The sequence below is a fragment of the Salvelinus fontinalis genome, chromosome 5, assembly GCF_029448725.1.
Source record: "Salvelinus fontinalis isolate EN_2023a chromosome 5, ASM2944872v1, whole genome shotgun sequence".
NCBI lineage: Eukaryota > Metazoa > Chordata > Actinopteri > Salmoniformes > Salmonidae > Salvelinus > Salvelinus fontinalis.
In genome coordinates this window covers 19842381-19856726 of record NC_074669.1, presented here as the reverse complement: position 1 = coordinate 19856726, position 14346 = coordinate 19842381, and the positions used below count along the sequence as shown (strand labels likewise).

General features: G+C 43.3%; 1 protein-coding gene across 2 annotated transcripts in view; it reads left to right on the top strand.

The window, feature by feature from the left end:
- LOC129855271 (FAS-associated factor 1-like) overlaps positions 1–13351 on the top strand; it is an 85068-nt gene extending 71717 nt beyond the window's left edge. For both annotated transcript variants that reach the window (XM_055922749.1, XM_055922748.1), the window contains exons 18-19: positions 1665–1880; positions 11958–13351. In XM_055922749.1, the coding sequence (XP_055778724.1) occupies positions 1665–1880; positions 11958–12041 (300 nt within the window). In that variant the 3' untranslated portion in view covers positions 12042–13351. The remainder of the gene's footprint in view (positions 1–1664; positions 1881–11957) is intronic.
- The last annotated feature ends 995 nt before the right edge of the window (positions 13352–14346 follow it).

Sequence of the window (14346 nt, the reverse complement as noted above, 5' to 3'; positions counted from 1 at the left end):
CTCATTTCTCTGACATTGTGTGTGAGTAAACAAGGCAGCATGGTGTCCCACACCTGGAGCCCAGCCAAGCACCTAGCCAGCCACTCAGCCAGCTACTCACTCCTCCCTCAGCCTCCCTGGCCTACGCACAGACCAGGGCCCAGATTCACAAAACACTTCTTATGCAAAAACTTAAGTAGCTTAAGTAGAAAAAATAATAAAAGAAGTTCGTAAGTGCAATTCCTCAACAGTATCTTAAGATTTAATGATTTTCTTACCAACTTCTCAAATCTTCTAACAAATCTTCTTAAGATGTTTGTTGCTCCGCAACCATTTTAGCTAGCTGTCTAGCTAGCAATGACAATCATGTTAGCATATTTCTTACTGAGATTTACTGTTCTTAAACATGTTATTGGGTTTAAAATAATCAATACTGAAACATTCGGATGAAGTTTGTGAGTGAATGTTCAATTGCTTTCATGAGCTTTTTCTCTCACTGCCTTGAGTTTAAGATGAACTTTTTTCTTAAGGAGAAACATAAGAAATAACCTTTTTGAGGAATAGCAACTTTGCTTAACTTCTTAAATATATAGTTAAGCGGGGGATAAAAGGAAGTTAAGAAGAAATTGCTTTTTAACAAGGTTTTGTGAATCTGGGCCCAGAACCCTCCAGTCTGCCGCGCGTCTTCGTCTGTTTGTGCCCTGCACCACCCGCCACAATACCCCGCAGGCTGCAGGAAAACAAACACCACAGTAAACACACAAGGACAAGGGGAATGCATTCTGTGTCTTTGTGTTGAGAGGGAGGTGAATGGAAGAGGTAGGCAGAGTGAGAGAGGCAGAGGGGGGGAGTGGTGATGTCATTATTTAACACATCGGCTCCTGTCAGGTGCATGCATTGCCCCCCTCCCCCTCCCTGCCCACTCCTGTGGTGGTGTTTTTTTGGGGGGGTTTTGGCGGTGAGCGGTGATGCTCCTGAGTGCTCTTTGTGTGGAGCGGACTCTGAGTGAGGCGTGTGGCTTCAGACGCCACAGATCTGTGTGCTGCAGGGGGCCCTAGGGGCCCCTTTACCAGGCCCCTACCTGGGGGAGAGCCTCCGGCACGCGCCCACTCAATGCTTGGAGCTGCTAATGAACTACTGTTGTACACTTTTATGAAATATAATTGCATTATGGTTGGTAAATAAAGCTGCCGTGTGTTGTCACAGCATATGCTACCCACTGTCAAAACAGGAACAACAAGCTGGAGGGAAAGAGCCCGCGAAAGCCACAGGTCCTGCTCTGTGACACTGGAGACCTGATTAATTTCTCTGCTGTTGATGAGGCTAGCCTTTTTGTTCTGGGCCGCTATCTAATCTACCTCGACACGAGTTAGCGTTGTACTGTATGTCTTAATGGAGGAGAGGCAAAGACTAGCCTACATGTTTTGGAAGACAGGTCAGAGGATTCGATGCCTTATAAATTACTCTGAATCCATAAGTTGTCTCGTAATTAGTAGTTTGAGTGCCCATTTCTACCACAATTTATTAAACAGTTACAAAATCAACCCAGTATTTATATCTTAACATTTAAGTAGGTGTATTGTAAGCAAATAAATCACACCTACAATGATCATATTGTCCAACTGTGAATAATCATGGCCTTCCGTACCTAACTACCTAACTCTTTGTCCCTCCCCTTTGTCCAGGCCATCCGCCTCTCATTGGAGCACGCCCTGCCGCCAGAGCCTGCGGAGGAGGGAGGAGAGCCAATTAGCAAGCTGCGTATCCGAACCCCCAGTGGAGAGTTCCTGGTGCGGCGCTTCCTGGGCAGCACCAAGCTGCAGGTCCTCTTTGACTTTGTGGCCTCCAAGGGCTACCCCTGGGAGGGCTTCAAACTGCTCACCACCTTCCCCCGCAGAAACGTGAGTACAGCCTTCAAACACTGCAGTAAACACAGCTCACACACACACACACACATCAATTTAGAGGCTTTATAACAAGATAGAACCATGGTCTATAATGACTAACATTTAACTCTGTTTAGCTTTCTTTGCTCAGTGCCTGCAGCTCCCTAACTACAGGTACTGAGCTGTCATCATCAACTCAGCAGAATGCTCAGTGGTCCTGAATGTAATGTAACATCTCTGCAGGAGAAATCCACAGTAATAATTGGCTCATCCCGGCAAGTGGCTCGAGTTTGTTGCTCATCTCTATCCCTAGTGCCCAGAGAGTGTGACTGTTCAGATAGTTAGAGGATTGCTGTAGAATTAAATGCCATGGTGGGCTAATGAGAAGTGTGTTTTTCATGCGTGTGCATGCATCCACACGCAAGTGTGTTTTTGCTTCTATCCACAAGTGCATTTCTAATTTGGTGAATATTAATTAGGAGCCAGTGCACATGCACAAAAGAGCACTGGCTACTTAGGATACAATACAGTCAGCAGTATTCTCCTCAGCCGTGGTGTACGGCGCAGCACCGACCGGAGTTCTCCAAGTAATTAGAGCTGGTGCTCTGCTCTGTGCTGTGGCAGGTAGCTAATGAGCACAGTTTTAACTACCTGCTTAATTGGAGCTGTGGAAACAAAATGGGATTTCCATTTGTGTGTGTGTGTGGGCCTGCCCAGACACCCTGCCATCCTGGTCTGTAGGGAACATGGGAGTACAAACACTTTTCTCTCCCTAACTCTCTCTCTCACACACACACACACACACACACACACACACACACACACACACACACACACACACACACACACACACACACACACACACACACACACACACACACACACTCTACACATAAAAAATGTACAGGCACATACACTGAGTGTACAAAACATTAAGGGCACCTGCTCTTTCCATGACATAAACTGACCAGGTGAAATCTTTGATCCCTTATTGATGTCACTTGTTAAATCCACTTCAATCGGTGTGGGTGAAGGGTAGGGGACAGGTTAAAGAAGGATTTTAAGCCTTTGAACACAGGGTATGGTAGTTAGGTGCCAGACGTACCGGTTTGTGCCAAGAACTGCAATGCTACTGGGTTTGTCATGCTCAACAGTTTCCCGTGTGTATCAAGAATGGTCCCCCAACCATAGGACATCCAGCCAACTTGACACAACTGTGGGAATAATTGGTGTCAACATGGGTCAGCATCCCTGTGGAACGCTTTCGACACCTTGTAGAGTCCATGCCCCAACGAATTGAGGCTTTTTCTGAGAGCAAAAGGGGTTGCAACTCAATATTAGGAAGGTGTTCCTAATGTTTAGAATATATATAAACACACACACACACTACTGTTCAAAGGTTTGGGGTCACTTAGAAATGTCCTTGTTTTTTTTCAAAGAAAAGCCATTAAAATAACATCAAATTGATCAGAAATAGTGTTAATGTTGTAAATGACTATTGGAAACGGCTGATTTATTTTTAAATGGAATATCTACATTGGTGTACAGAGGCCCATTATCAGCAACCATCACTCCTGTTTTCCAATGGCACGTTGTTAGCTAATCCAAGTTTAGAATTTTAAAAGTCTAATTGATAATTAGAAACCCCTTTTGCAATTATGTTAGCACAGCTGAAAGCTGTTGTGCTGATTTAAAGAAGCAATAAAACAGTCCTTCTTTAGACAAGTTGAGTATCTGGAGTATCAGCATTTGTGGTTTCGATTACAGGCTCAAAATGGCCAGAAACAAATTACCTTCTTCTGAAACTCGTCAGTCTATTCTTGTTCTGAGATATTAAGGCTATTCCATGAGTGAAATTGCCAAGAAACTGAAGATCTCGTACGCTGTGTACTACCCCTTTTACAGAACAGCGCAAACTGCCTCTAACCAGAATAGAAAGAGGGGTGGGAAGCCCCAGTGCACAGCTGACCAAGAGGACAACTACATTAGTGTCTAGTTTGAGAAACAGACACCTCACAAGTCCTCCACTGGCAACTTAATTAAATAGTACCCGCAAAACACCAGTGGCAATTTCTCACATGGAATAGCCTTCATTTCTCAGAACAAGAATAGACTGACGAGTTTCAGAAGAAAGTACTTTGTTTCTAGCCATTTTGAGCCTGTAATATATATTCTAAACATTAGGAACACCTTCCAAATATTGAGTTGCAACCCCTTTTGCTCTCAGAAAAATCCTCAATTCGTTGGGGCATGGACTCTACGAGGTGTCGAAAACGTTCCACTGGGATGCTGGCCTATGTTGACACCAATTATTCCCACAGTTGTCAAGTTGGCTGGATGTCCACATACTTTTTATATAAGTATGTGGACACCCCTTCAAATTAGTGGATTTGGCTAATTCAGCCACACCTGTTGCTGACAGATGTATGAAATCAAGCACACAGCCATGCAATCTTCATAGACAAACATTGGCAGTAGAATGGCCTTACTGAAGAACTCAGTGACTTTCAACGTGGCACCGTCATAGGATGCCACCTTTCCAACAGGTCAGTTCGTCCAATTTCTGCCCTGCTAGAGCTGCCTTGTTTAACTGTAAGTGCTTTTATTGTGACGTGGAGACGTCTAGGAGCAACAACGGCTCAGCCGCAAAGTGGTAGGCCGCACAAGCTCACACAACGGGACTGCCGAATGCTGTAGCACGTAAAAAATCGTCTGTCCTCGGTTGCAACACTCACTCCCGAGTTTATAACTGCCTCTGGAAGCAATGCCAGCACAATAACTGTTTGTCGGGAGCTTCATGAAATGGGTTTACATGGCCAAGCAGCCGCACACAAGCCAAAGATCACAATACTCAATGCGAAGTGTTGGCTGGAGTGGTGTAAAGCTCGCCACCTTTGGACTCTGGAGCAGTGGAAGTGATGAATCACGCTTCACCATCTGGCAGTCCAACGGACGAATCTGCGTTTGGCGGATTCCAGGAGAACGCTACCTGCCTCAATGCATAGTGCTAACTGTAAAGTTTGGTGGAGGAGGAATAATGGTCTGGGGCTGTGTATCATGGTTCAGACTCCTTAGTTCCAGTGAAGGTAAATCGTAATGCTACAGCATGCAATGACATTCTAGTTGATTCTGTGCTTCCAACTTTGTGGCAACAGTTTGGGGAAGGTCCTTTCCTGTTTCAGCATGACAGTGCCCCCATGTGCAAAGCGAGGTCCATACAGAAATGGTTTGTTGAGATTGGTGTGGAAAAACTTGCCTGGCCTGCGCAGAACCCTGACCTCAACCCCATCGAACACCTTTGGGATGAATTGGAACGCCGACTGCGAGTCAGGCCTACTCGCCCAACATCAGTGCCGGCCTTCACTAATACTCTTGCAGCAATGTTCCAACATCTAGTGGAAAGTCTTTCCAGAAGAGTGGACACTGTTATAGCAGCAAAGGGGGAACCTACTCCATATTAATGCCGATGAATTTGGAATGAGACGTTCGACGAGCAGGTGTCCACATACTTTTGGTTATGTAGTGCCTAGTGCATTCGGAAAGTATTCAGACGTCTTGAATTTTTCCACATTTTGTTACGTTACAGCCTTAGTCTAAAATGGATTCAATTGTCGTCGTCCCCCATCAATCTACATACAATACTTCATATTGACAAAGCAAAAGCAGGTTTTAGAAATTGTTGCCAATTTATAAAAAATACCAAATGGAAATATCACTTACAAAAGTATTCAGACCCTTTACTCAGTACTTTGTTGAAGCACCTTTAGCAGCGACTACAGCCTTGAGTCTGCTTCTCTGCAGATCCTCTCAAGCTCTGTCAGGTAGGATGGGTAGCGTCGCTGCACAGCTATTTTCAGATCTCTCTAGAGATGATCGATCTGTTTCAAGTCCGGGCTCTGCATCGGCCACTCAAGGACATTCAGAGACTTGTCCCAAAGCCACTACTGCGTTGTCTTGGCTGTGTGCTTAAGGTCGTTGTCCTGTTGGAAGGTGACCCTTTGCCCCAGTCTGAGGTCCTAAGTGCTCTGGAGCAGGTTCTCATCATGGGATCTCTCTGTACTTTGCTCCGTTCATCTTTTCCTCTATCCTGACTAGTCTCCCATCCCCACAGCCTGATGCTGCCGCCACCATGCTTCACCGTAGGGATGGTGCCAGGTTTCCTCCAGACGTGACGCTTGGCATTCAGGCCAAAGAGTTCAATCTTGCTTTCATCAGAGCAGATAATCTTGTTTCTCATGGTCTAAGAGTCTTTAGGTGTCTTGTGCCTTTTACTGAGGAGTGGCTTCCGTCTGGCCACTCGACCATAAAGGCCTGATTGGATGAGTGCTGCAGAGATGGTTGTTCTTCTGGAAGGTTCTCCCATCTCCACAGAGGAACTCAACTGCTGTCAGATTTACCATCGGGTACTTGGAGGCTACTGTGTTTTTGGTACCCTTCCCCAGATCTGTGCCTCGACACAATCCTGTCTCGGAGCTCTACGGACAATTACTTCGACCACATGGCTTGGTTTTTGTTCTGACATGCACTGTCAACTGTGGAATCTTTTAATAGACAGGTTTTTAATAGACAGCCTTTCCAAGTCCACAGGTGGATTCCAATCAAGTTTTAGAAACATCTCAACGATAATCAATGGAAACAGGATATACCTGAACTCAATTTCGAGTCTCATAGCAAAGGGTCTGAATGCCTATGTAAATAAGCTATTTCTGTTTTGTTTTTTGTGTTTTTTTTATACATTTGCACACAAACTAAACTTTTCGCTTTGCCATTGCGTAGTATTGTTTGTAGATTGAGGTGGAAAATAAACTATTTAATCCATTTTAGAATGAGGCTGTAACGTAACAGAATGTAGAAAAAGTCAAGGGGTCTGAATACATTCCGAAGGCACTGTATATGCCTTATTCACAACTTAGGCACACTTTAAAATCCAAGGATTCACAGTTTTGTCTTCCGAATTAAAACCAAAGAGAAAGTAAACAAGAGTATTAGACAAAGATAAAAATGTGTCTTAATCTCAAGTGAAATTCCAGTAGATAAGAGGCAGAGGAGAAGAAAGTAGAGTTTATTCTGTGTCCCAAATGGCACCCTGTTCTCTATATCATGCACTACTTTTGACTAGAGCCCTATTGACCCTGGTCAAAAGTAGGGCACTACATAGGAAATATGGTGTAATTTGGGAGATAGCCTAGCAGAATGTGCCAGTGTATGTTTGTGCATCGGAACACTGTTCCCAGTCCGTCTAATCTTCCAGCTCTCCTCTCTAATTAAAATGAGCCTCAATCTCCTCCAGACGCTCCCACTGTTGCTCTGCTCGGATTAGTGGATGTACCACTATTGCATTTGTAATGCACCACAAATGTTTAAACTTCATCTCTCCTTACTTCCCATGCATGACAAGAGAATTGCCAGCAATAAGAAATCAATTTAGTGCAAGATGATTAAACCGAAAGAAAAGAAAATGTGTTGCTGACTTTATACATTAGTTTCTTTGGCTGCTTGTTTGTTATTGGGGAAGTTTCATTTTTGGTCTTGGCTTCAACATTTCTCTTCACACTCACCAGCACCATGTGGTCCAGCTACTTAGGCTGGCTATGTTTACACAGGCAGCCCAATTCTGATATTTTTTCACGAATTGGTCTGTTCACCAATCAGCTCTGAAAAAGATTTGATGTGAAAAGATCTGATGTGATCAAAAGACCAATTGGTGGAAAAAAGATCAGAATTGGGCTGCCTGTGTAAACGCAGCTGTACATTTTTCCAGTCATGAGTTAACCTAGCTCAGTAGACCCAACAGGTTTTAGATACCAAAACATTGTCTACACATTATATTTTTCTTCACGTTGTGATGCTGTACTTTGTGCCAGGTTTTACCTTACCCTAATTGATGTTCCAGGTTTCTGAAAATAAAATAATGAACAGTGCCAATGTGTAGGATGATTTAGACAAAACTCTAGCTGAGGAAAAAATATACCTTGCAATGAAATGATCCTCGTGTCCAACTGAAATGGACATCAAAGCTGCACCAGTTGGTTTGTTTCAAGTCTGAAACAGTGAAGTGCACAGGAAGAAAATGGCAGTTTTATTGATATAGTCCCAAAATGCATACTCTTAACCCAAAACTCTTTCTACAATATCCTCTCCCACCTATATGACTGTGGGGTATAGCTCCAAAGCTCCATGTAGGATTTGCTCTGATTCCAGTAGCTCTCTGACTTATCACACCTTTGCCTCACAGTGCTGTACATGCATACTGTACTCAGTCTCACGCTTTCTGAACTGTGTTTGTGTTGGCTCTGCTCTATGCAGCATATAGCGCTTGTGGGAGCAGAGTGCCTCCTCTTCAAGAGAAGTTAAAAGCTCAAGGCCTGTTCCCCTAGGTAACGGCAGTCCCCCCTTTCACCCTCCGGTCCTCCCTCCCTCCGTCCCTCCCTCCTCCAGGCCGCACGGCGTCCCTCTTTGAAGTGGGCTGTTCACGCCCCGGCTCTACGTGTTGCCATCGTTCCTGGAAGCACATAATGGTCTCCCACTGCTTTTGTAATTGGCCGAATAAACACTTGACAACACAACTTTAAAACAGACAAGCTATTTGGTTTTAATTGACAGAACCCAAATGGCTTAATTAAAAATGCGTTATTTCAGCTGCATGTTTAATTATGTTGGAAACAGACATCTTGAGACGGGTGTTTTTATCTTTTCACTCAAGTTATCAACATACTAATGAAGTGGTTTGCAATATTTATTTTAACTTCAAGTGTTTAATTATGTTCAGTGTTATGATTTCCTCATGTTTAACTTAAGACAATAACATGGAGTTAATCAATTATTTTCTGAGATGTAAGAGCAGATTGTCTCTAACGCATATAAATTTGCCAAAATGCTCCTACTACGGTAGTTCTTCACTAGAGATTGGAAGTTGAGATCCAACATGATCTCAAATAAAATCTAGAAATGTAATCCCTCAAACATGTACTTGCAAAGGGAGGGTGGAAGCTCTGTTCGATGGTAAGAATGAAATTAATCTTGTGTTTTATTTTCTTTATACAACCCACATATTGATGTTCACACTGAAATCTCTGTAGTCCTTGTGTAACTTGAATAAGTTGTGTACATGAGTGATGCTTATTTCGTTTTTTTTAACCATAGACCTAAATAAAGATTTTAGTTTTAGATTACATTTTCAGTGGGATTAGACTATTTTGACAGTAGTTAAAAAAATAAATAATAAATAAATAAAACAAATGGAAACTTTTAATTTAGCAGGGAAATACCATTTGAGACCCAGGCCTCTGTTTCATGAGCGCCTTGCATGTATACGTCATACAAATGTACAACATTTACAGTAGTAGTGGATCTATCAAGCAAGTTGGCATCTCGCTCTGCTCAGTATTTGTTTGGCCACTGTGTGAGGCCTGTCAGGATGAGTGCGTGTGATAGGGTTAAAGGATTATCCACTGTCAACATCATCAAGCACTGGAGAACACACTACTGCTCCGGATTTAACCGGAATCTTCAAAACGCTCTTAAAATGACCCTTCACAAACCTGTGCTGGACTTTCATGTTGTGTGTCATACACCTAGTTGGTTTATCTACTATACTAACATATGCTAATGCTTGTGCATTGCCTTTATCATAGAGCTGTTCTTGATGAGATTGTTTTGTTAGCCGTGTCATGAATAATGTTGGAATGAATATGTTTGTGTGTCATGCGCTGCCGTATGTGTCAGTCAGGGGAGAAGAGAATTCATCGAGTCTAGGCCGAGCCAGACAGTGAAAATATGGAGCTGGTATCACGACGCAGAGTGGAAAACAACAGCTTTGTTTGTTGACGGATGCCTCAATGCTTGTGGTCTGTTAATTGGATAACAATGTAAACAATCAGCAATAGCGCTTGTCTCCTGTGTCAGTGTGGCATCTTGTTTCTCTACTTTCTTTTTAGAGTCAGATGCTCTCCCCCCCCAACACACACACAGCCGCACCTGATCCTCCCTAAACCCTCATTTACTCATACCTGATGCTGTGGTGTCATAACACGCCTGTCGGGTTCATTTGCATAGCTGGCATTTGTGAAATACTGAGCAAAAGGTGGGGAGAAAGGCGTTCACCCGTTGGGGTGTAGGCTGTTAGCAGCAAGCCATCTTGCTTTGCCCTCGCTGCGGTGTGTTGTGTAGGTTGCCGTGGCACCCCCTCCCTGTGCTGCCTTACACCCTCAGGTCATACTGGGGAGCGGAGAGCCCAGATGACAGAAGAAATTAGTATGAGGAGATGAAGACAAAGAGCCTCCATTGGTGTGACATTTCCCTGTTCATCTGGGAATACCAGTGTTTGCTGATGAATTCTTGCTCTTTGAACTCCCGGCATCATAGCTTTGAAATGATGTACTTTATCTAGCTCTATTGAAGGTTAGGTTTTGGATGTCTCAATGATCATTGGAAATATGACTCATTAGGAAAGATGACTCATTGAGGGGACAATGGGTTTGTTACCATATCTGTGTGGTAGAAAAGAGGAGCATGAGATGTTATATCAGGGAGTAGATCAGCCTGTAGGCAGCAAAAGTCACAATACATCCTACTTCAATGGAGAACCGGTCAAGACAATTTACAACTACATGGATTACACCCCCAGCAAGAGTGGTGATTGAGAGACACATCTGTCAGGATCTTTACACAGCCAACTCTGACTCCACGGTGAGAGGAGAGGTGGGTGTTTTGACTTGGTTTCAGCGCTCATGTTTCAGCCTCCTCAAAGGTCTCTCAGCCATTACATTACCTAGCTGTGTTTCTCCACCTAATCTGTCTTCGTGAGGATGGGCTAATCAGTGTGAGGTAAACTCTGACCTTACTGCGCTGGTTGTCTGAGGCCTGTTAGTTAATTACCACCCCAGTGATCATAATAGGAGGTCTAACCACAGGCAGCAGATAAGTCCTGGCCTGGCCCCCACGTCACAGAGGACCCAGGTGTGGGGACGAGGACGACAGGGGCCTATGTAACGGGAGACCCCCAGTGATTAACCCTCATAAGCTAGGAGGCAGGGTCGCCTCATGTTAAACAACATAACAATGTTGACACACGGGTAAACTAACGAAATTAGTTGTATTATGGGTGGCAATGCATCATTACGGTCTTGCTCTGCTGGTGCGATCAACTTGAATTTTAATTATTTTTGCGCTTATTGATACACTATGTGTGTCACTAATATTACTGTCTACCTTACATATTTGTGTTTGTTCATTCACTCAGTAGGGAAGGTGGTTCGTTTTATGGTCGTAACACATCGAACAATGCAGGGCCGTGTAGAAACTACAACAGTTTGGATAGAAAAACAGAAATGATCAATCTCTCTTGGAAATGTAATGCTGGATACTGCAACAGAAATGATCAGATTGTTGCCTCAGTCCCAGCTTGTCTACATGATGGAAGAGACTTAGTTCACGCAGAGTACATCTCTTTGCATGGCGTACATTGGACATTGACTTTTGTGTACATATCCCAAGGTACATAGAAAGAAGTGTTCAAGGACATAAATGCTAAGAATTGGAATAGTTGATCATTGTTACTTTTTTATCAGCACATTGCAACTGAATACTTTTCATGTAAACAAGGGATTCTTAAACTGTTTCAGCTTGAGACCCAAATTAGAAATGTACTGTCCTCCGGTGACCATCTTCCACCGACCCAATTTAAGAAATAGTGTGTTTTATTATAGATGTATTCTCATAACTCGTAACCCACTTCGCCCATGGCCACTGGGTCCTGGCCCATAGTTTAAAGGAATATTTTGGGGTTTTGGTAGAGGCCCTTTATCTACTTCCCCAGAGTCATAAACTCATGGATACCATTTTTATGTCTCTGTGTGTAGTATGAATGAAGTTAGAGGTAGTTTCACGAGCCAATGCCCGTTAGCGCAATAACAGGAAGTCTATAGGTATCTGCTAGCATGCTAGTATCCCTTCATGAAACCCTGATAACACATGCAGTGAAAGGTCACTTTCAACTCAAGCTAGAACAAAGACTTGTAATGACTGTGTCATGTAACCTGTATGAATGTGAACTAGTCTCATGGTTCTCGATTTGTTCTTTCTCCTCTGCAGATCACCCAGCTAGACCCAGCTTCGTCTTTACTGGAGGCCAAGCTTTTCCCTCAGGAGACCCTGTTCCTGGAAGCTAAAGAGTAGGACTGCCTGGCTGTGGTGGTGGGACTGGCTGGAAGAGTAGTGAAGAGCTCTAGCATGGTCCCAGTGGGTCTACAGAGACCGACCACCCTCTCACACAGATGTGAACTCTTAAACACACAATACACAACATACAGTACACTACTCAGACACAAACACCCCCACAAAACCCACACGTAAGATTCTCTGCTCTCGGCCTCTGCATCATACATGAATGCCTAGTGTACACGTATGCACAGAGAAGCAACCACAAGCACACAGCCAAACTCTTTCGCCCCTCACTTAATTGCAATGTCATGGTTTTCTCTGCCCACAATCTTACAGTATGATCAAGGATATTAAAAATAAACTTTTGAGTAGAAGAACAGCATCACAGACAAGGACTTCCCACTACAGTACGGCTGCTATTTTAGACGTGTTTCAATAAAGTAAACAAAAAAAGCAAAGAGACATTTCCTGGAGAACGCTGGACTATCTCATCTCCACCTGCATTTGGCTTGTACCCTCTTTGCTCCCTCCACCTCCATGCACCCAGCCAGTGACGGACCCCCCCTGCCCCATCCAACCCGACCATCACAAGCAGCCAAAGAGGCTCAATGTTCCTGATCTGCACCCCTCCTGCTCTGCTCCGACCAGCCTGGTTTTAATTTCAAAAGGCTCCACAACCAACTGTTCCTCCTTTATTTTTCTTGATCCTTTTTAAGTTTGATGCTGTATTAGTTTTAGTTTGATATACATTATATAAAATATATATGAACATGCATTGGTCTGAGCCAGCACTCTCTTGAAATGCACACAGACACACACGTCGGTTGACATTTTATATTATTATTGTGGCCTTAATTATGTTTTTTTCCCCCTTCTAATTTAAGTTATCTTAATACAGATTTGACAGGGAACATTTTGAGGAGCTGGATAGGCTATTCATTTTGTAAATTTCACTTGGCACATTATTTATAGTATTACATTTATTTTACGCCTTTATTTTTACCAATGGGCACGTTCCTATGCTTAGACGTTGCTGACACATGACAGGTCTAACAATGCCTGGATAGATATTTTAAGTGTCAGCTAACCACATGTAGCAATTTGTCAGTCGACGATGACGTGGCATGCAACCGTTGGTTGTTGCGTCGCCTCACCTTAGATGTGGAACGCGCCCATTATGATTGCAGGGTTTCTGTCATTGAGGCATCAGCAAACTTTCTATTCCATATTAAAGCTGTTATATTATTTATGCCATTTGTCTATTTGGCCAGTAGGCTATGGGCTGTCCCTGTCTGAAAGATATAAATAAGAGTTTTTGTGTTTGACTGAACTGTGTACGTCTGCATGCTGTACTCAATTAGCGAACATGGTGAGCTTCCTGTGTAAAAACCAGGCAGGGGATAAGACTACGTTATCATTGCCACTAAAATGGTAAATACTAGTTTGCTTTTCCTAAGAAAAGTTATTTGCCTCATTGTCTTGTTTTACAGCAATATTTTCCAGACATCTGGTATTATCTGCCACAAAGGCTAATTTTCTCAGTTCAGCAATGAGCTTATAGGCTTATCTCTCCATCTGCAATGGAGTTCTTTTTGACAGTAAAAGCCAAAGTTTAAGCCGGCACAGTGGGCCCAACAGTAGAGCCCTCATTTTTCACTGAGAACTTTTATCAAAAGATGCAGGTTTCGGGAATCAGGATTAGTACTCTCAGTGCATGCCTCTAATGAAATGACCAGAATAGATTTGGTGTTATTTCTGGCATTCTTATTTCTCATTTGGGTGGAGGGTCAGTCATTAAGGTGGAACAGGACCTCATGCTGTGGGTTTCAGAATTGGAGAATGTGCAGTGGGTTTCAGAACAGGAGAATGTGCAGTGGGTTTCAGAACAGGAGAATGTGCATTGGGTCATTGTCTGGATTTTCATATTTGCCAATCTTAATCTTCTTGGCATATTGTGTGCATCTGACCCTTGGAGGGAAAATAATCTCTCCATCCTAAAGGCAAATTCAGCCCTTTGCAACATTCCCACCGCTTTCTTGGTTCTCACGCAAGGAATTTGAATTTTTTATGTGTTCATTCAGTCAGACTTCCCCAGGCTGCTGTGTGTGTGCCTGGTGAGAGAACTGAGCATGCGTCAGTTGGTCTCCTTCACAACCTGATCTGACACACCCTGTCAGTAACCTACTGCTCAAAAGAGAGACAGCATTCTAGCCCTCATTTAAATTATCCAGGTTTATACATAGATACAGGTGTAGGATCTTAATTTGATCACCCTGTTGCAGGAGTACTTTAAATTGTGTAGTGTATTTTAGGTTTAGGC